The sequence below is a fragment of the Micromesistius poutassou genome, assembly GCF_964030765.1.
Source record: "Micromesistius poutassou genome assembly, chromosome: 1".
Classification (NCBI taxonomy): Eukaryota; Metazoa; Chordata; class Actinopteri; order Gadiformes; family Gadidae; genus Micromesistius; species Micromesistius poutassou.
The window spans coordinates 11,569,830-11,590,876 of record NC_140271.1 but is presented as its reverse complement, the minus strand read 5'-3'; the positions used below and the strand labels follow the sequence as shown (position 1 = coordinate 11,590,876).

The 21,047-nt window shown below is 48.7% G+C and overlaps 3 protein-coding genes across 5 annotated transcripts; 2 read left to right on the top strand and 1 right to left on the bottom strand.

The window, feature by feature from the left end:
• Positions 1–34: 34 nt before the first annotated feature.
• On the top strand, positions 35–5,498 carry LOC311380475 (ras-related protein Rab-35). The gene is made up of 7 exons (XM_084488393.1): positions 35–173; positions 1,056–1,827; positions 2,447–2,497; positions 2,731–2,854; positions 3,364–3,488; positions 3,909–4,033; positions 4,356–5,498. The coding sequence occupies exons 2-7, from the start codon at positions 1,773–1,775 to the stop codon at positions 4,503–4,505; spliced, it is 630 nt and encodes a 209-aa protein (XP_084344519.1). The 5' UTR covers positions 35–173; positions 1,056–1,772; the 3' UTR covers positions 4,506–5,498.
• Positions 5,499–6,008: 510 nt separating this feature from the next.
• Positions 6,009–15,800, bottom strand: anapc2 (anaphase promoting complex subunit 2). Its single transcript, XM_084488381.1, has 14 exons — positions 15,533–15,800; positions 15,147–15,396; positions 14,459–14,786; positions 13,872–14,004; positions 13,168–13,384; positions 12,362–12,481; positions 12,076–12,193; positions 11,497–11,675; positions 10,613–10,754; positions 10,121–10,196; positions 9,527–9,754; positions 8,710–8,842; positions 7,620–7,861; positions 6,009–6,590 (listed from the first exon to the last, which is right to left on the bottom strand). The coding sequence occupies exons 1-14, from the start codon at positions 15,632–15,634 to the stop codon at positions 6,381–6,383; spliced, it is 2,478 nt and encodes an 825-aa protein (XP_084344507.1). The 5' UTR covers positions 15,635–15,800; the 3' UTR covers positions 6,009–6,380.
• Positions 15,801–16,430: 630 nt separating this feature from the next.
• Positions 16,431–21,004, top strand: rnf25 (ring finger protein 25; the record flags this gene model as incomplete). 3 transcript variants are annotated; one of them, XM_084488387.1, is made up of 10 exons in its annotated part: positions 16,431–16,508; positions 16,780–16,851; positions 17,484–17,580; positions 17,985–18,052; positions 18,287–18,356; positions 18,460–18,531; positions 18,640–18,786; positions 18,878–18,964; positions 19,465–19,599; positions 20,013–21,004. In XM_084488387.1, the coding sequence occupies 10 exons, from the start codon at positions 16,492–16,494 to the stop codon at positions 20,763–20,765; spliced, it is 1,518 nt and encodes a 505-aa protein (XP_084344513.1). In that variant the 3' UTR covers positions 20,766–21,004. The 3 variants fall into 3 exon arrangements, with proteins under 3 accessions (XP_084344513.1, XP_084344512.1, XP_084344511.1); XM_084488386.1 differs by having other exon boundaries at positions 16,432–16,508; positions 19,462–19,599; XM_084488385.1 differs by lacking the exon at positions 16,431–16,508 and having other exon boundaries at positions 16,724–16,851; positions 19,462–19,599.
• Between the last annotated feature and the right edge of the window lie 43 nt (positions 21,005–21,047).

The following is a 21,047-nucleotide window of genomic DNA, read 5'->3' as shown; positions in this document are numbered from 1 at the left end:
AGGTGTGGTCACACACACACACACACACACACACACACACACAAGCCGACTGGAGAGGAGGTCACGCCTTCGGACTTTCCCGGAACAGCATGACCACCGGGGAGGGAAACAACCGCTGTGATGATTGACCTCACCCACCGGACCCACGGTTGACCGAGTCTCCAGCCCCCCGGGTGAGTGAGCTCTGCGCCCCGCTGCCTGAGCTCCGGAGGACGGGGAGCGGAGCCGCCGCCGCCAGGCCGGGTCAGGGGCTAGTTAGCCGATACCACGACGCTATCTCCATCTGGAGGCTCCGAGCCTCCTCACTCAGCCCAGTGGACCTAGATGAGCTAACTAGGCTAACAACCCCCAACTTTTGACCACACTGATTGACAACTTATCAACTATCCCCATAGGCGAATTAACACCGTTGGAGTTCGGTACAGGTGTTGGGAAGATCACTAAGAAGTCATTTTAATCGGGGGGAAATCGGTTGAACGTGTTGTATTGCAGTAAAAACTATGTGTGAATGTTTTTGACCCGAGCCATCGATCATGTTAGCGTTGATTAGACTGAAGTCTATTCATTAGAGACCTAAGTGTGTTGAATAACTTGAGTCGTGCAGGCTGGTGCTTCCTGTTTCAGTTTTCCCTGCAGCGGTGGCTGGCAGCCGTCACTCCCGTTCAGTATTCTGGAGCCGGACTAACTTGATTATTTTGGTGTTATTTTTATTAACTTATTAAATAACACTGTCACTATAAACCGTGAAAGTTGTTACACAAGTAGGTACGTTGGTGAGATTCATTGATAAAGTGTCTGCCTTGCCCCACCTGTCCTGTTCGCTTGGAGTGACTGGGCAGAAATGTCGGGTGTTGCAACTCATCAGAGCCGGGGTGGGAGAGCAGGAGGAGACCTTGTGTTTGGGAACGTGGGTCTAGTTTGATGGAGTCAGGGAAGAACTACGTTAAAGCCATTGCCATCATAATGTTGTCCCCTTGAGCAGTCTTACATCATTTGAAGATTGCTGTCTAACATGGTTATAATTCTCTCATATGTGTGTTGTTCTTGTGTTTTAGGAAACCTGGACTGAACTAGAACGAAGTGAGGACCCAACCTGGAAGAGATTGTCCTTTTGTTAACCAAGGAGAGGGAGTTAATTTGGAAACTGTTGTAAAACCTGAGAGTGGTTTGCTCTTTTGGTGCAGCCCCCGGACTGTCAGACTGTGGCTGGGAATATAAATCTGATAAGGGGCATCTGTTTACCCACAGAGGTCACAGACAAAATACTACACCGCCGTCATCAGTAGCACGAGCTAGCCTCTACTGCGTGTCATGCCTCTGTTGACGATTCCATCAAGCAGAGCCACTGCCCACAAGACTCCTCCATCCCTATGAGTGGAGACCCAGCTGTGAACACACTCAGGGGCTTGTAGGGGCTCCTCTTGAATGTCAGGTGCCGGGGGGAGTAACACAACGCAATATTACAGGCCGAGACGTGGTGGAAGTGAGGCTGGGAAGGAGACGCATGGGCCCCGCCCCCTCAGAGTAAATCATCATCAGCCACCAGCCACCTGCCTACAGGAATTACCCACAATGCTCCTGGCCTGTTCCTTTACTACACTGTGAAAGCAAAACCAGTGTGAAACGTTGAACTAACCAGGTTTGGACCAAGGTGTTGGACAGTGAAGAGAGAGGGAAGGAGTATAATCAAGGTGGTTTTGGCGTATGGGCCATCTGAGACGACCTTCTGAGCGCAACTGTTGAACTGTGAGACTGTCTAGGCCACGGGCAAAATGGCGGGAAAGGACTACAATCATCTGTTCAAACTGCTCATCATTGGAGACTCCAGTGAGTTCACTTTCTCTCTTTCTCCACGCTTGATTCAATTCAATTCAGTTTATTTAAGAAGGGGACAGTGCAAATTAATAAAACACATGATCATACATGGGTTAAAAATGCCAGAATTAGCCAAAAGGCTATTTTTCATCTGTAGTCCCCTGGCATCGATGTTAAATATGTTATGTTATGTTATGATAGAAACGGTAGAAATTTTCAAAAGGCACATGACCTCCTAAGGAGCTTAAATGTTTCCCCCTGCTCAGCAAACGGCGAATCAATGCTTGCCATGCGTTTCCTCAGCAACGGTTGACACCAAAAAAGATGTCTATGATAAAGTGATGATCTCTGCAATTCAATTGTTAGGATGTTAATGTGCACTACTACACAAGTATTGGCTATTGCATTGTCTGTTGAAACTACTATTGTAGTTTCAGTTGTGTCCAGTTCTGTACTTCTTGAAGTTGGTCGTTTTATAGGTCACTACACATGTTTTGTATAATTATTGTTATACTAGGATTTGATCTTGTATATGTAAATATAGGTTACATTATATTATAAATGTCTGAAACTTTTGTTTAACTTAATTGCTAAACACTGAATGCTCTTGTCCCTCTCTCGCTCTCCTCAGATGTAGGTAAAAGCAGTCTTTTGCTCCGCTTCGCAGACAACTCCTTCTCTGGTGAGCAGCACTCGGTCCTTTCAAGATTAACCGCCGCTGAATAGTCCAGCTAGCAAATCAAGGGAGCTGTAACAGATTATATTGGAGTTGTAGCAGTGTAAATGGGAATAGGTACAATATGTTGGATATTCAAGTCAAGGTAAATTAAAACCAGCCTTGTTTAACTACAAGCCTTTATGGCCATAGTAATGTTTCACTTCCTTGTTTGCTAACCATGCCCTATGGCTCTGCAGGAAGCTACATAACCACTATTGGGGTGGACTTCAAGATCCGCACGGTGGATATTGACGGGGAACGTGTCAAACTCCAAATCTGGGACACAGCAGGCCAGGAAAGATTCCGCACCATCACTTCAACGTAAGGCTACATCCTGTAGTTTGAGGAGTATCACCTCAACTTAACACTGCATCCTAAACAGTAGTTTAGGACCATCACCTCAATGTAGTGCTGAATTCTCTACAGTAGTTTGACCACCTCAATGTAATGCTACATCCTGTACAGTAATTTGACCATCGACTCAACGTAACGATACATCCTGTACAGTAGTTTGAGGACAGCCAAGGATATACACAAATACTTTGGATCACAAATATACAAAATACCGGCAGTAGTGTTTTCTGGAATAAATACATTTTTCATAATTTAGGCATTTTGAAAGAATATTTGTGTATAAAAATGAGGCTTAAAAAACATAACACAATAATTAACACATTTGACATTCGTTGATTCCAAATTTGATTCTTTTTATTTGATTTGAAAGGTGTGTGTGTGTGCACGTCCTTGTCTTGACACAGTGAACACCCCTCTGGTTGTTTGCCCAAGCCGTTCCCTGGCCAGCGGTGCTGACGCTCTCCCCCTGTGAACAGGTACTACAGAAACACCCACGGCGTCATCATCGTGTACGACGTCACCAACCCCGAGTCCTTCGTCAACGTCAAGCGGTGGCTCAACGAAATCACGCAGAACTGTGACAACGTCTCCAAGATCCTGGGCAAGTCCTTCATTATCGTCCTTCTACAGAATGGATCCCTCGAGGAGAGTAGTTTTTACGGAAGAGCATATGGGCCACGGAGTTCTGAATCTCGAGAGTTCTGACTTTATTCTCAGAAATCTGACTTTAATCTCAGAATTATTCTATTATTATAGAAGTATGAATCTCGAGAGTTCTGACTTTATTCTCAGAAATCTGACTTTAATCTCAGAATTATTCTATTATTATAGCAGTATTCAGTCTGTTGCAATCTGCAACTCCACCTCTAGATGCCGCTAAGTCCAACACCGACACCCTTCACATTCAACAGACGATGACATCACCGTTTTGGACCTGGCAACGTGATCCCTACAAAAACGGCACTGAGACGTAATTAAGTAGAAAGGAGTAACCGTTTGTCTGATTGTTGTCGTCCCTCAGTGGGTAATAAGAACGACGACCCCGCCCGGAAGCAGGTGGACACCAACGACGCCATGCAGTTCGGGGAGTCGGTGGGGGTCCCGGTGTTTGAGACCAGCGCCAAGGAGAACATGAACGTGGAGGAGGTGAGACGCAGCGCCCGACGCCCGGCCAATAACCCGTCTCATGTTGGTGGATGGGTTCTGTCGTCCTCCCCGAGGGGAACTTGGACTCCACAGCCAGCTGCAATAAAATAAATTCAATGGTCGTAAAGTCATGATACAGTACAATAAAATCTGCAAAATGTAAAAGTTAACTGATTTGGGGAACTTGTATCTAAATGTGTATTTTGTATTTACATTATTTTGATACAGAAGTTTATTTAAGTTTAGTTTATTTAAGTTAGTTAGCAGATTGAAGTTTAAGTTATCTATTTAAAGTGTTAACGTGTGTTGTGTGCCTCGCCAGATGTTCATGGCCTTCACCCACATGGTGCTGCGGGCCAAGAAGCAGAGCCAGAACCGGGCGGAGAGGGAGAGGGAGCGCGAGCGGGACCGCGTGGACATCGGAGCCCACCGGGACCGCGACCGCAAGAGGAGGGGCAAGAAGTGCTGCTGAGGCCCCAGACCCCACCTGCTTCACAGTTACTAAGCGGCGGGACGTCGGGAATCGAAACCCAGAACCTTTTTGGCTGGGAGTCAAACAGCCTAACCACTAGACGGTCCAATCTCACTCGCTCCTCTCTTCTCCCTCTTTCTCTCCTCCCTCACCTCTCTCCTCCTCCCTGTCCCGACCCACACAGCCCACCACGCTCACGCTCGCATGGAGAGAGAGAGAGAGAGAGAGAGAGAGAGAGAGAGAGAGAGAGGGAGGGAGAGAGGATTGGTTGTGCCTTAACGCAAGTCTATTTAAAGAGTCCATAAACATTGCCGTCAAGCCTCTGGTGAAACATCAGCTCATCGCCGTAGCTGTTTCTGATTGGCTCGCGAGGCCAGGCTAATGTAACGGCCGGTATGGACACCCTTGGGGGGGGGGAAACGGCGACTGCGATGAGCTGTGTTCGCTGTGATTCCCATAGTTTAGTTTGTTTCTAGGGAGATGTGACGGCGGTGGACTACACTGATACAGGGTCAGTTTGCCACAGCGACATTGGAACACTATCGGATGCGTTGGAGCATTGGGACAGTACTGACTTCTAAAGGCCAGAGAGGGAACGGTTCATTGGTTCATGGGTCACCACTGATTGCCTGGGAAACCCAGTGGTGGAAGAGCCAGTGTGTCCACTTTGCACTGAGAGGGAAACGCAGATGAAACGATTGAGAAACCACTGCTATGTGCCAACTTTTTTTTGTTTTTAAATAATTGTATTCTTAACAGTATGTGTTTGCTTGTTTTATCTTCGGAAGGGAATTAGTGTGCTTGTTTCTAGTGTCCGGAGCGCTCACCTAAACGAGACGCACTCCAACGGGTGTAGTCTTTGTTTTTAGCCTCTTATAAGCCTTAATTCTTCGTAAAACGTGGTCAGTGATGCAGAGTTAGTCTTAACGGTTGACGCAAAATGTGATTAGAGTTGTCATCTAATGAGTTTTTTTTATGAAAATGCCTAGCAAATAACCAATTAAAGCAATAATGTCAATAAGTCAGTTGTGTCCCACTATTTTAAGGAGAATTATTTTTTTTATAGATGGATTGGGGTTCTCATTATTATTTGAGACGATGAATAAGATGTATTATATGGCAAAAGGAAAAACATGCAAAAAGTGAAGTAGTTAATTTTTGCTTCACTCCATTGTTAATGGCTAATTTATACTGGGCAATTTTATTACAGCAAAGGAGTTACTCATGATTATTCATGTTGTCTGGTAACCAGCATGATATCCACCACCTTACTGGACATAACATTCAAAGTGATCAGAAAATAGCTATTTAAAATACAATTACTTTAATGAAACAAAGTTCACTATAATTGATACAAACTCACAATCTAGTTTGCATGGAGGATTGCAAAAAAATGTAAACGTGACTGCAAAATGTACAGAAACACTTAATACTAATGTTTACCGTCATAGCTCAATATATAGCCGATGGGTTGCCAATATTGCAGGCAGGTAGTTTCCATCGTGTAAAACTAGATGGGTTTGACACCGACCGCATCAGCCAACACCGTAAATAATGAAAGCAGCAGGACAGAAAACAACTTCTTTTAATGAGGAACTTTACAGACCAGACTCTGAAACGCTTCTGAAACTGTCAGTAGGACTAACCCAGGTGTGGCAAGCAGCTTACGGTTGTGTGTCTCTTGTTATTTTTGGCAACTAAAAAATCCCCCTGGTCGGTTGTGGTGTCCAGCTCATCGCTAGCTGTCCCAGGCGACCAAGAGAGATCCACAGGCCAAATGTTTTGAATCTTGACCGGTGGGGGGGGCTTCACTTCAACCCCGTGTAGAACCTGGTCCAAGGCCCCTGGCGGTGTGGACTTAGTACCCAGGCACGTTCAATTGGCCTTGGGCAGCCGGTACACCCCGGCCGACACCATCAGCTGGTGCTCCCGGACCTTCCTCTGCAGGAAGGCCTCCAGCTCGTTGACGTCCATCTCTGTGACGACGGGCCCCGTGGCCACGAACATCCGCAGCATGGAGTGGATGCGGTCCAGCGTCATGCTCTCCAGGTTGGTCAGCATGGCCTGGATGTAGGCCCAGAACAGCTGCAGCACGGTGGGGGGGAGGGGGGTTAGGAGACAGAGGACACGTTTAGAGCAACCACAGACCAGCAATAATAGAAAATACCATCTCTCTCTCTCACTCACTCACTCACTCACTCACTCACTCACTCACTCACTCACTCACTCACTCACTCACTCACTCACTCACTCACTCACTCACACACACACACACACACACACACACACACACACACACACACACACACACACACACACACACACACACACACACACACACACACACACACAAAAAGGAGATGCTGCAAGTCAAAAATGACATGGTCCCTTTAAAGTGAGCATTTCATAAACGCCTTATTTGACTAAAAACAGCCATTGGCGTACGACTAGAAGGACCCAGTGTGTGTGCAGGGCCGACGGACTGCGGGTGTAAGTGGGTCAGGCTTGGGGGGGCCCAAGGCAGAGGGGGGCCCATGGGAAATTTGAAAAAAAAATATATATATATATTTTTGATTGTTGCTCAAATATTTTAATAACATAACTGAATGTAATGCGGCAATATGTCACAGCCACAGTTAAATCAATTGAAGTCTGGCTCTCAGGGAAGACAGGGAAGGAAGACAAAATAGAGGAAGTCAGGTTCTGACTTATTTTCTAAGAAAGGTGAGCACAAACGTTTAAACACACAAGATGAAACCCCATTCTTAACTCCATTGCTAAAACGAACAGAGACAACCCAAAGCAAGAGCAGACAATCGGCTACACTTTAAAATGATGAGGCCTTGGTTATTAAGGTAAAGGATAAAAAAAGTGTACGGTAGGCTTATATTGCAACAGCAGGCTACTGATTTAAAGCAACCTAATATAAAATTAATACTAAGCCGTTATTAGGCTACATCATAAATAATAACCTATGGCATATAGGCTAGTTAGCCGCAGACGTCATTGCATTACAAAATGGCTATATCATCCTAGCTGGCTGTTAGTAAAACTTGGGGGCGGGGGGGGTTGGGCGGTGTGCGTGCGTGCGTGCGTGCGTGCGTGCGTGTCTACCTGCAGCTTCTCCTCCCGCTGCTCCAGCTGGGTGGTGGTGTTGGAGTCGCCCTCCTCGTCGCTGTCCAGCAGCAGGACACTGCGCTCCAGCCGCTCGCGGGACGAGCCCGTCTCCAGCACAGAGTACTGGCCGCCCGCCTCCTCCCGCAGCACGCCCTGCTGCTGCCACAGCGCCAGCTTGCGGTGCACCGTCTCCTTGGAGACGCCGAGCTTGGCGCTCAGCTCCTCCAGGCTCCACGAGCCTGCCACCAGGGAGGAGGAGGAGGAGGAGGAGGAGGAGGAGGAGGAGGAGGAGGAGGAGGACCAAGACAAAGGGCAGGAATTTAGATTTGATGCTGTTTCCTATTTTATTGTCTTTTTTTGTTATTGTTGTATGAAACTGGAAGCATCTGGTGGTTCCTGTGCGCTGTGCAGTTAGATCAGCGGTCTCTTCAGGTGCATTGATGGTTTCAAACCATCCCCCTCTAACTCATTGTGGCCGTCGTCGACCACATGTGAACACTGACAGCCTTTGTCTCTTGGAAGGGTGATCTCAGAACATGTGAGTGACAGATGACGAATGGTTGTCCTATGTGCGTCTCTGTGTGACAGTGAGTGTGTGTGTCTCTGTGTGTGTCTCTCTCTCTCGGTGTGTGTGTGTGTGTGTGTGTGTGTGTGTGTGTGTGTGTGTGTGTGTGTGTGTGTGTGTGTGTGTGTGTGTGTGTGTGTGTGTGTGTGTGTGTGTGTGTGTGTGTGTCTCTGTGACTATGTTTGTGTGTCTCTCTCTCTGTGTCTCTATGTGACCGTGTTTCTCTCTGTGTGACTGTGTGTGTGACTGTGTGTGTGTGTGTGTGTGTGTGTGTCTCTCTGTGACTATGTTTGTGTGTGTGTGTGTCTCTATGTGACCGTGTTTCTCTGTGTGTGTGTGTGTGTGTGTGTGTGTGTGTGTGTGTGTGTGTGTGTGTGTGTGTGTGTGTGTGTGTGTGTGTGTGTGTGTGTGTGTGTGTGTGTCTCTCTCTCTGTGTCTCTATGTGACCGTGTTTGTGACTGTGTGTGTCCCTGTGTGTGTGTGTGTGTGTGTGTGCGTGGGTGCGTGTCTCTGTGTACTGACTCTTGTCCTGAAAGTGCAGGATGATGGCGGCGTGGATGGGCGACACGGTGAGGTCGGTGAGCACCCGGTCCTCCAGCTCCACGTCCATGGTGACCGAGCCCAGGTGGGGCTTCCAGCTCAGGGTCCTCATGGCCTGACCAACGGGACGCAGGGACCAGCCAGGTTAGTGATAGTGATCACAGTCAATATGCAGACATGGAAACACATGTTTCAATTAGGGCTCTGGAGGAAATGGGTCCAGCACGGTATGGGGACTCGTCCCTCTGTTTTATACTTGATTGTTTGTTTTGTTAAATAGGATAGGTTCTAGACATGAGAAATGGATAAAAATGCTTTCTATTCTTAACTGCCAAAACCTGACAACAATGTGATTGAAAAGTAGAGATGAATAGAACTAGTGTCATTAACCCAATATATGTTCGGCATAATACCATGCCTTGTGTCCTGGACTACTAATAATAATAATCTCAGAATACCAGGTCTATAACTAACTAATTTTACTGTTTAAATCATTCAAACATCCTATGAAGCAAATGAGTCGTGTCTGTAACTTTAACTTGAATATAACACTTTTACTTTCAGTTACTTAATTACTTAAATGAATTAACGATCCTGCTGCAATGTATACATATTGCACAACTCACGCCCATTTAGGGAAGCCTTTATCCAACACTTACTATCCTACCATATACATTCATACATGCATACATTCTTATCATGGGTGTAGCCAGTGGGACCGACACCCTAACCCTGCCAGAGTTCAGGGCCTTGCTCTCCCAGTGGACAGGTCCAGGACCTGCCGCCCCTGCAACCGCACCTTGAGCTTCTCGTAGCGGTGCGTGTAGGCCTCCATGGCCTGGGACACCACAGGGGGCAGCTCCAGCTTCTCCTCCTTCAGCTGGGGCCAGAACTCAGAGGAGAAGATCATGGCGGAGAGGGCCAGCGGGGCGGGCGGGGGCGTCGGCGGCTCCTCCCCCGGCGCCGCTCCTGCCTTCGACTCCTCCTCCCGGATGTTGGCGTTGATCCTGCGGGAGTCGGCCACGTCCTGCAGGAGGAGAGGAGGAGAGAGAGAGGAGAGGAGAGGAGAGGAGAGGAGAGGAGAGGAGAGGAGAGGAGAGGAGAGGAGAGGGATGAGCGAGTGAGATTGGATTGTCGAGGGGTTAGGATGTTTGACTCCCAGCTAAAAAGGTTTTGGGTTTGACTACCAACGTCCGCAGCTTAATACATTTACATTTAGGGCATTTAGCAGACGCTTTTATCCAAAGCGACTTACAATAATTACATTTGTCAGAAGAAATTACTGTAGAGCATCCTTGAGCACAATGCCCAGGCACCAGGCACCAAGACACTATAATGGACACAGTACATCATACTCAACATGACGTTATAAACACCATGAAGAGCTGCTTACCTTCAGCATCACCTCGCAGTAATGCATGTGTGACTCCCCGAATCGCAGCTTCAGAAGCTCCACGTTACGGATCTCCCTGCAGAGGACACGGTTAGGAACCCATTTCAAGTGGGACCACAACCACAAAAAGGTGACAGCCAACTACATATGTGTTGTTTTTTCCTTAAGAGCGCACAATGTACTGCAACCCAGCAGTCAATTCAAGACACTGGCAGTGTCTGGATGCTCTTGAGTAGAGAGAAAAGTCTGGTTGGCTGGCGGTGATGGTGTTGATGGTGGTGGTGGTAGTGGTGGTGGGAGTGTTGGTGTTGGTGGTGTGGGTGGTGGTGGTGTTTGTGGTGCTGATGCTTGTGCTGGTGGGGGTGGTGGTGCGTTACCGGGCGGTGTTGTAGTTGAGCTGGTGCAGCAGTGTTAGTGTTAGTGGTGTGTGTGGTGGTGCTGGTGGCAGTAGTGGAGGTGATGCTGTTGGTGCTGGTATTGGTGATGTGTTACCGGGCAGTGTTGTAGTTGAGCTGGTGCAGCAGGCGGTGGGCCAGCACGGTGCGGTACTCGTCAATGAAGATCTCCTTGCTGCCGTAGATGCTGACCAGCAGGCTGATGATGTCAGAGGACCGTCGCTTGGAGCCCGTCTTGTCTGGCCCGGGAAAATCACAAGTCATCATCATAATCGTCATCATCATCGTCATCATCTATTTGCACACTGAACATTTTTCCCTCCACGTTTAAAGGGATATGTTAAGAGTGAAATGTTGTGGATATATACTTAAAATCTGCTCATTCGTTGAGATGTGTAAATGGAGTTAATTTTCTTATTTTTTCTCCTCCAAATTCTGGCGGTATATGTGTACATCTTAGGTCTTCATGTTATTTGCACGGCTTTCACTTCTCTTCTGTGATTTGCTGTTGTAAAACCACAATTTCCATCACAGAATCACAGTTGTCTTACTAAGTTATGCGAGCAAGTACAAGCACCATCTTTCCTAACAACGCTAACACTGCAGAACTATTCATAACGCGTTGTCTGTGTGCCACATGGGAACCACCCTGCACACATCAACCTATGTTTTTTTCATTTACATTCAGGGCGTTTAGCAGAGGCTTTTATCCAAAGCATCCTTACAGTTGTCAGAAGAAAGAGAAACAACAATATCTCGCTGTCGGTACAGTAAGAATGTTCACGGAACCAAGTGCCAGGCACTAACAATCGCTAGGCTAACCCCTTCCCCGTATAAACGTAACACTGCTTCTCTGCTTCAAACCAGCAACCCCTCTCCCGAGAGGTTGCTGGTTCAAAACCCCCGAGGACCGATGCATGGCGGATGTCCCCGGGAGGACGCCCCCCCCCCTCCCCCCCCCCCACCATGCCTCCTACTGACCCTTGACGGCATCGGTGGGGTCCGGCACCCAGTCCTCGGGGGCCCCGCCTTCATCCTCGCTGTCCTGCATCTCCAGGGTGACGGGGTCGGCCCGGGACAGCTCGTTGGCCAGGTCAATGCAGCCGTCCGTGTCCCCCGTCAGGCCCGCCACGATCTGCCTCACCGTGTCCTCCCGCGTCCTGGAGGAGGGGGAGGGGAAAGGGGGGAGGGGGGAGAGAGGGGTCGCTGGTCAGCTCAGTGCAGCAGGGGGGCAAGTGGAATCGTGTGGTGTTACTCATGGGCAGCATCCAAAATGGCAGACAATGTAAGATAACTGTCATTGTAAATATTGCCGGTCCTACCAATGGTAGACCATCGCTTATCTTCCATATTGTGTACTTTAAATAACACCTTGAGCAGTTAAATGTATCGGTTTGCATTGCTATGACAACATGAATAGATTTAATAGAATCTCTGGTGATGATTTCCCATTCATCACTCCCTCTACAAACGGGAGACCGAGAGCCAGATTTGAGTGTTAGGATCAGTCCATTCATTCAATACGTTAAATACGGGGGGGGGGGGGCACAGAGCACTGACCGGAGGTATTTGCGGATGGGCTGGCAGGCGACCTGCAGTATGACCATGGACGGGTCCAGGTCCCTCAGGGCCTTGATGGCCGAGATGTACACCGTGAGGATGTCCGACGTGTGCACCCCTGAGGTCGAGGGACAGGACCACACATAAAATATAAATATGTTTCAGAAATGGCCGCGTATAGTACATTGATCTATGACATCTATTAGATATATACAGTCAATATGTATATATGACATTAATATTTCAACACTGTATGCCCATCATGGATCTTTATTCAGAAAGTCACCTGGGTGCAGAAGGCGGCTCTCAAACGCAGACTTCAGCGAGGTGAGTAGCTGCTGCCTCTGATTGGTTCGTTCCAGACAGAACTTCAGATCTTCTATGGCGGGTTTGGACTCTGGGAAATCTGTGGGTGGATGGTAATGACAGTGAGCCCACCAAACAGCAATCACACAACAATTGAAAAACACCCAAAACAACACAAACACAAACAAAAAATGCATAATATTAATGTTGGGCTCAATGCAAAGTTGCCCTAATAAAACACAGCTGCATATGGGGGCATTTCCTTCATAAAATCGCAAATAAAGTCACCAAACTCAACATTCAACATTTGAAATCATTGTCTTTGTATCAGATTGTTCCTTGATGGTCCAGGTCTGTGCAGAGAGCCCACCACGGTGAGAATGACATATGGATTCAATTCGGAGCGTATTTCCCTTCCTGGACCCCATCTGTGGACCCCCCTCCGTGGCCCCCCCTCCGTGGACCCCCCTCAGTGGCCCCCCCTTCCTTGGACACCCCTCTTTGGACCCCCCCCCCCTCCTTGGGCCCCCCTCCATGGACTCCCTCTGTGGACCCCCCTCCGTGGCCCCCCCCCTCCTTGGACCCCCCCTCTGTGGGCCCCCCTCCTTGGACCCCCCCCTCTTGGACCCCCTCCTTGGACCCCCTCCTTGGACCCCCCTCTTGGACCCCCCTCTTGGACTCCCCCCTCTTGGACCCCCTCCTTGGACCCCCTCCCCTTGGACCCCACTCCTTGGACCCCCCCTCCGTGGGCCCCCCTCCCTGGACCCCCCTCCCCCAGTCCCTCACCTCGGATGATGCTGAAGAGCTCCTCTATGCGCATGTTGACGTACACCCGGCAGAAGAACTGGTGCATGTGGCGCCTCCACTGCTGCAGCAGGCTGCCAGAGGCCCGTCCCGGGGGGAGCCCTCTGGCAGGGGTCGAGGCCTTGGGGGTCCCGGCCCCCTCCTCCTCCTCCGTGCTGGCGAACACCCGGGCCAGCCAGCCCAGGACCAGCTCCAGCCACTGTGGGGTGGAAGAGTGTAGCACACGCACACGCACACACACACACACACACACACACACACACACACACACACACACACACACTGAATTCCCCTTATGTACAGTAAGGCAAGGATTGTGACCTATTGCTAACTGCCATTAGGTTGCCAGTTAGTCAAAGCAGAACCATCAAGAAAAGCAGATCCAGGAACCAACCAATTGCTCTGATACTAGGTTACCAATATAAAGTTTCCCTTTTCTCCCTGACTTCGAACATGAAACTGAAAGCCGTGGAATGTAAAAACACACAGGTTTAGACTGCCACCTGAGAGATGCAGATAGAGGATCAATCAACACCTCCTATTTCCTCAGAGAATCACCACCTCCTATTTCACCGTCAGACAGAAGAAAGCATTTCTGGGCCTCGACAAGACGTGTGGGGGGGGGATGGGGGGGTGTTGGTTGGGGTTCAGGGATGAGGGGATGGGGGGGGACGGGGGGACGGTACCTCCTGGAAGTCGAGCAGGAAGGAGCGCTCGTACTCGCCCCTGCAGTGCTGCTCCATGCGCTGCTCCAGCAGCTTGTGCATGATGGAGGTCACCGCCTCGCTGCTCACCTGCTCCAGCAGCTGCAGCCGGCACCTGCAGCCGTCGCAAGGCACCTCTCATCAGCACGACATCCAGCCAATAGCGTTACACGGCTTGGTTTAATACTCGACTGATTGGTCAATGTCACGGTATAGTATAATCGTATAGATATATATTTTATATATAATTGTTATATTTTGTATCAAATTATTGTATCCTATATTGCTTCTATAGTAAGTAGCCGTGTAATAAGCGAATCATTATTGTGTAATAAACCCCTTCAAGGTGACTCAAGACCCGTCCGCCATTATATCACACACACACACACACACGTACGTCACAGGGCTGTATATTTTCCACTAAGACTCAAGTCTGTTTGGACACGACTGACACCACCGAACATGGAGCTATAAACAGTCTATAACTTTAGACCCCTGACTATCGCTCTAAAGTCCCCTTCCTAACCACCAGACCACGCCACCCTCCTCACCCTCCCCCGGTGACTCACAGTATGCCGCTGAGCTCCTGCAGCTGCCCCAGGGCCTCCTGGCACCAGCAGCGGCCCGCGGGGCCCACGCAGCCGGGGCAGGCTCCTCCCCCGTCCTCGGGCCCCCCGTCCTCGGCGGCCCCGTCCCCGCCCTGGCCCTCCTGGCTCATGTGCACCGAGAAGGTGCGGCTGTAGAACTCCAGCACGCGGCGCTGCAGGGCGGCCGGCGGCGAGAACAGGAGCCGCGCCCTGATGATGGTGAAGGCCCTGTCCCGGAGGGCCTGGGCCCCGGGGCCCGACAGCCCGCAGCGGCCCTCCTCCTGCCAGCGCCCCAGCATCTCCAGGCCTCCTGCAGAGAGACAGCGAGGAGGAACACTGTGTTGGACTGCTCACTAATGTTACGTTGTTTTTTCCTAATGTTTTTTCACTTTCCCAAATCCTTTAATGAACTAGAAGGTCCCATGTCGTACTTGCATCGGCCAAAAACACCGTCCACTATTGTGCTGTGACTTCCTCGTTGTAGATGGTGACTAAGTCGTTTGTTGTTGTTAGTTTGGTTACTCGACTATAACCATGCCATCTGAATAACGGGCAGTGCTAAAGATGCAATTACTAGACGGAAGGAAGTGAGTAAACCTGAAGAGCCATTTGTTAGTAAACCTATTGGAACAGAACAGTACAAGCGACAGTTGAGTTAGACAACACTTGCCTATAAAGGGCTCCAGCTTCTCCAACAGGGTGTGGAAGGCGACCAGCAGGACCCGGGCTCTGTCCCTCTCCTCAAGTTCGTTCTCCGGCTGTTCGAGTCCAGCCCAGAACTCGGGGGCCACGGCGGTCGCCAGGCGCGTCTGCAGCGTATTCAGCAGCCATGAGCCCAGATGTCTGCCCAGTCCACTCGTACACAACACGGCGAGCGCCTCTGACACACACTGCTCGGACGCAGAAGACCCTGGGTCCACCTTAGCACGGACGGAAGAGGGAGGTAAGTGAATGCATTTCGTCCCCGATATGATAAGTATTGCATTGTTGTTATGTTCATGTTGCATGCAGGACAGAGGTGACACGTAAATGACAGCTGGACCAAAGCCTACTCACCAAAGCTGCAGACACGGTGGCCCAGGCTGCAGCACTCCCCCCTAGGAAGGCTCCTGGGCTGGACGTTTCGACAGAGTCGGACTCCATCAGTTCTTCCTCCATTTGGGCTTTCCTTATTGTGTTAATGCTGGGGAAAGCATTTGCACCAGAGTGGGACGTCCCGTAAGCTCGCACACCTCTTGTCTAAGCGTGGTGTTTTTAAAGAAGAGACCCAGGAGAACAGTAGACATGTGTAGGATTATTCTCCTCTGAGGTAGGCACCATGGTTTTAAACTCTGTCTTCTTTACAGTAATCGCGCTTTCGCTGTTTCTTCTTCACTGTGGTGTTCAGTAGCAGGCTTGTGCAATATTGGAATATCGCCATCTACTGTTTAAGGGAGGGGAAGTTTATGTTTCTGAGAAACTGTTTAATTTGGTCAAATATCAAAGCATGATTCCAAACGTAAAAGGAATATTTTAACATTTTCAATATGTAGAATGGTCTCTGAATCATGCATAGGCTTATTGAGCAGTATAACTGCTCAATGGAATCAATGGTTATCATGACTATTATAATTATAACCCAATTCAACCTTGTAATTGCTAAATAATTAAGAGCACGGATATATAACATTGAAGTCTATTTTGTTTATATATTAATATTTTTACTAAAAACTGTAATGTATTTACATGTGTTTGACATTTTCTTTATTTATTTTGATAATAAATAAATTAATCTATCTTCAAATCTATATATTTATATTTATTTATGTATTTTTGATAATAAATAAATAAATACCACCACATTGAATAAATGAGCTATAACAACAAGCAGAATACTTTGTTGTGGGTTACTTAGGATGCAGGAAACGGTATTCTCATAACAGGGAGCCGGACCGGAAGCCCTCGGACGTCCACAGTGAAGTCAGAATAAACATTTAACAGTGACTACTAGTGGCTCGTGTCGGTCTGGAAAAATCATGGCTGCAGAGTACGAGTGAGTTTGTTGACAGCCTGTCAGAATCGGTTTATTCAAAACAAACATTGCATTTTGTAAACATGTCATACGGCATGTGTTGGGACAGGTCGTATAGCCATGTGACACTAACTGTGTTCGTATTGTATTCAAGTGAACGGCTCTGGCAGGAGCACTTGTCTGGGCTAGCGAGAACAGCTAAACAGTTAGCCATATTACGTCATTACCTGTATTAAATGCTATCCACATCAGATTGCACTACATCGCCTCTCCCCTGTGTACCCATGTGCAGTGTGCAGTCTGAGATCGAGGTGCTCCAGTCCATCTACCTGGACGAGTTACAGTTCACCAGTACTCATGATGGGTGAGTCCCCATGTTGTTTCTACCTCTTCGTGTTCCATGATCAATTGACTCTGACATGCAAAATAGATTTTAGGTAATTCATTATTATCTGATGTGATACTGTTGAAAGAGGAACGTACAACGTTTAACTTCAGCACCAGAGGTCCTGTTCCAAGAAGCTGTATTTCCCGAACTGGATATGAAAAGTCAGAATTCATTGTGAGGCGAATTCGGTTTCAGATACCTAGTTTTGACTAATCATCTCAGTTACCATGGTAACTCGTGCTGTGAGCCACACTTGGAGCAAACCTACAAAGCAGGTTACAGCTGCTGAATTCCCTGATCAATCACATTTTTAGGGTGCGATAGAGTGCATTTTTCAGATTCAATTCCCACTCAATCCTCAAGATTGAAAACTGCTACTCCTCTGAGGGCTTGCTATGCTTACTCTGTGTGTGTGTGTGTGTGTGTGTGTGTGTGTGTGTGTGTGTGTGTGTGTGTGTGTGTGTGTGTGTGTTTACTTTCAACTCTGGGGTCAATAGAGTATATATGTTTTGGTAATATTTATTTACACATCTGTTTATATATTATTTTAGGTTTTATGTTCTCTATATTTAAACGTTAACCCATCTGTTTCTATCCCCTCATCACAGTAGCTGGGAGGTGAGCCTGGTTCTCTACCCCTCCACAGCTGAAGACTCTGTCTCCCAGTTTGTCAGACTCACTCTGAAACTGACTCTCGATCAGCAGGTAAGCGGTCATAACTATAATGTTGTTCTCTCTCTTCATCCCTTACATTTGAAACGGAGACACTTATTACTCTGCACTCACTACCACTGGGTTTCACAGTGGCCCTCCACTGCCTCAGACTATAAATAAATTAGATCTGATGCAAACTATACAAGCAGTCTCCCTTTTTTTGGTTTTCTCGACCGTAGCGTTTGCTCTAAGGCGTGAGGTCAAAGGGCATATCATTTAGCATTGCGCCAAGTTTTGAGTCAATTTACAAATATAGTTGCAGTGCAAATATTTATCAAGGTAATTGATAATAGTTTCTTTGCAGAAATATCAATAGCAGATAGTATGGCCTTTTTATGACCGTCTTACAGTCTACATGTCTCTATATTTGTACTTCCTTTCCTACTTTCTACCAGTACCCCATGTCTCCTCCCTCAATCTCCATCCATAACCCCAGGGGACTTTCTGATGACATGCTCAGCAGGTATTCACACAGACTCTCCCGGGCACTTGCCTTGTTCTTCAGTCGGCTCAGGAGACCTATTTGGTCTGATGGGAATGTCTAAAATTTGAAGGCTGTGCTTTGACCATTTGAGTCAAATGATGTTCAATGAAGTCAGCAAGTTTCACACTGCTTTGCACTCTTTGAGGCCTCTCGTATGTCATCACATTGCGGTCTTACTCCCTTCTGTTGTGTTTGAATGTGTGTCTGCCCCAGAGTCCGCAGCTGCCTCCAGGCTGAAGCAGAGTCCTGTCTTGGGTCACCGGTGTTGTATCAGCTCATAGAGGTCGGTCTGGCCTTTTAATAGTTTGATTCTTGTTCCTTTGGTTTGAGCACATTGAGCTATAATAAGTAAGTATTTCTGTCCTCCTTTTATCTCCCTCCTGTAGAAAGCAAAAGAGATTCTGACTGAAAGCAATATTCCTCACGGGAACTGTGTCATCTGCCTGTATGGCTTCAAGGTATGTAGTCTTTAATCAGGTTCCTTCAGATTCCTACATCGGACAGTGTGCGTGTCTGACATAGTGGGCCAGTGCCTGACCTCCCACTCTCCTTGTGAATGAACTCAGGAGGGCGAGGCGTTCACCAAGACCAGCTGCTACCACTACTTTCACTCCCACTGCCTGGGCCGCTACGTCACCCACTCGGAGGAGGAGATCCGCCAGCGGCAGAAGGAGCAGGAGCAGGACAAGACCCAGCATCGAGCGGACCAACAGGTTGGCGCTGGGTTCCCACGTGAGAGAGCAGAGCGTACATGAGCCCCCCCCAGGTGGCTTTCACTAACGGTGGTATCCTTTGTGCCGCTAGGGGCTGATGGTCGTCTGCCCCGTGTGCAGAGAGCCCTTGACGTACGATGCGGGCCAGCTGCTGTCCTCTCCTGCACCCCTTCCCCAGGTACACCCAGGCCTTTGTCTGACATCTCTACAGTGTTACTCATAATTAGGGATCGACCGATATGGATTTTTTAGGGCCGATACAGATTTTTTTTTAATCAGCCTTAGCGGGTGACCGATACGCCGATACCGATTTTCTTGAGCCGATATTTGGAGCCGATACTGCTTTTGCTCCCTCAATTTACATCATAAAAACGACACAAAGATGACAACAAATGTTACAAGTCTCAATTTAAAAAAGGAACATTTATATAATATAAATTAAAAAAAATCAGCAAAAAATAATAATATCGGCTGATCACTGAGTACTTATAATACCATGCTTAATTAATCCTGGGAGGAAATACTAGGTATGTGCTATGCAATTGTGTTGAATCATATCTGTGTGTGGTAAAATGAGTCCTAATGTAAATACATACTGGTTCACAAATTGACTACAGTTAAAATAGGGCACTCTTATAACTTCTAACGTTCTAACGTTTATGTTCTACATCCAAGCAGGAGGAAGCAGAGATGGGATTAGACTTTGTCCAGAAGTGGCGTGAGCTGCAGGAGCTTCTGGAGAGGCAGAAGGCCAAGGGAGGCATCATTGACCTCGACGTGGAGTCCAACCGTTTCCTCATCCATATCAACGAGGTGAGTGCTGCTCGCTACCAACGAGGTGACGCACAGAATGAGAGAGGAGGTCACCTTACATTTTGGTTTTGTATGTTAAGTGTACATTAACGGGAGCGCCCCCGGTGGCTCACCGGGTAGATTGTGACTATTAAGGCTTAGTCCTTACTGCAGCGACCCGGGTTTGATCCCTGCCCCTTTTCAGCATGTCCTCCCCCCTCTCGCTCCCTGTCTCTCTCCCATATTTTCCTGTCTATCTCACTGTATCTTCTGTATCTATATCTTCATGAATAAAGCAAAATGCAAAAATAAAAGTGTTACAGTTTTGTATATTCAGTGGGACTTAGACGTGCATTAATGGCATGGTTTAGGATCCCTGTATTTGTACTTTGCATGTCATGAAGTAAACATGTGGTCAAATGCATATTCTGCAGGTGCCTTCTGAAGGGGACAACGGCGACCAGGATGTGGTCGGCCCTCCGGACTTCGCCTCCACTGTACTCGCTGAGGACGTCCGTATCCAGGGCGACCAGGCGCGTGAGGCCCCGTGGCCCTGCAGAGGGGGATCGGGTCACTGGCGCCAGGGGCCGTTCAAGGGGCCCCGGAGAGGAGGCAGAGGAAGGCCGCATCCGCCCGGGAGACCCTCTCCCCCCACCGAAGGCCTCAACAAGCTGCATCTCCCCTCCGATGGCAGCCGCCACCACCACCACCACCACCACTCCCTCTCTTCCCAAGCGCCACTCAGAGCCAGGCCTCGTGGCTCTCCGAGAGAGGCCGACATGGAGCCGGCCCCCGCCAAACCCGACAAAGAAGATCCAGCTGACCTCAGGCACCAAGAGCCTCCAGACTCCACCGACAAACCGCCGACGAGACAGCCGACCTCGGGAGACCCGGACTGCCCAGCGGCCGTCGGAGAACCGGAAAGTGGCCCGGACAAACGGGGGAGGAGAAGGGTCCATCGGCCTGGGGTCTCCCAGCAGAGACCCCAACAGCCGGGCCAATGGCACGAGAGGCACGAGAGGCACGCCAGGGGAACGAACCAATGGGACCCGCCGGGGGGGTGGCATCCTCACTGGGAGGGGCGGGGCTCCGGGAGCAGGGGGGGCGGGCCCCGTCGGGGTCCCAGTAGGGGCTCCTCCCACCAGAAGGTGGTGGAGAGAGACGCTGGGCGAGAGGAGGTGCTATGACAAAGGGCCACGGGAGGGCCGAAGATTAACCGTGTGTGCACCTCCATGCTCCCCTCATGTAGAACAAAGCCCTGCACCAGAACTGCCCTCCGTTGTCATAACATCCTATCTCCCTTTGCACTGCTTCTGTCCTGAGCTGTGGTTTGCACACTCATGCACACTTGTATAGAATGCAGATGGTGGTTGGTGTCTATTGTGCGACAACGTGACTCGAAACGACCAGTGACTGAAATAAACGATGTCTGGAGCTATCAAGCTGTATTTTCTAAGCTGTTTGGTATT

Coding starts and splice junctions, on each gene's coding strand:
- LOC311380475 (XM_084488393.1), top strand. CDS start 1,773: ATGGCGGGAAAGGACTACAATCATCTGTTCAAACTGCTCATCATTGGA. Junction 3,489..3,908: donor CAACGTCTCCAAGATCCTGG/GCAAGTCCTTCA, acceptor GTCGTCCCTCAG/TGGGTAATAAGAACGACGAC. Junction 4,034..4,355: donor AGAACATGAACGTGGAGGAG/GTGAGACGCAGC, acceptor GTGCCTCGCCAG/ATGTTCATGGCCTTCACCCA.
- anapc2 (XM_084488381.1), bottom strand. CDS start 15,634: ATGGAGGAAGAACTGATGGAGTCCGACTCTGTCGAAACGTCCAGCCCA. Junction 14,005..14,458: donor CAGGAGCTCAGCGGCATACT/GTGAGTCACCGG, acceptor CGACGGCTGCAG/GTGCCGGCTGCAGCTGCTGG. Junction 10,197..10,612: donor CTCAACTACAACACTGCCCG/GTAACACATCAC, acceptor TGTCCTCTGCAG/GGAGATCCGTAACGTGGAGC.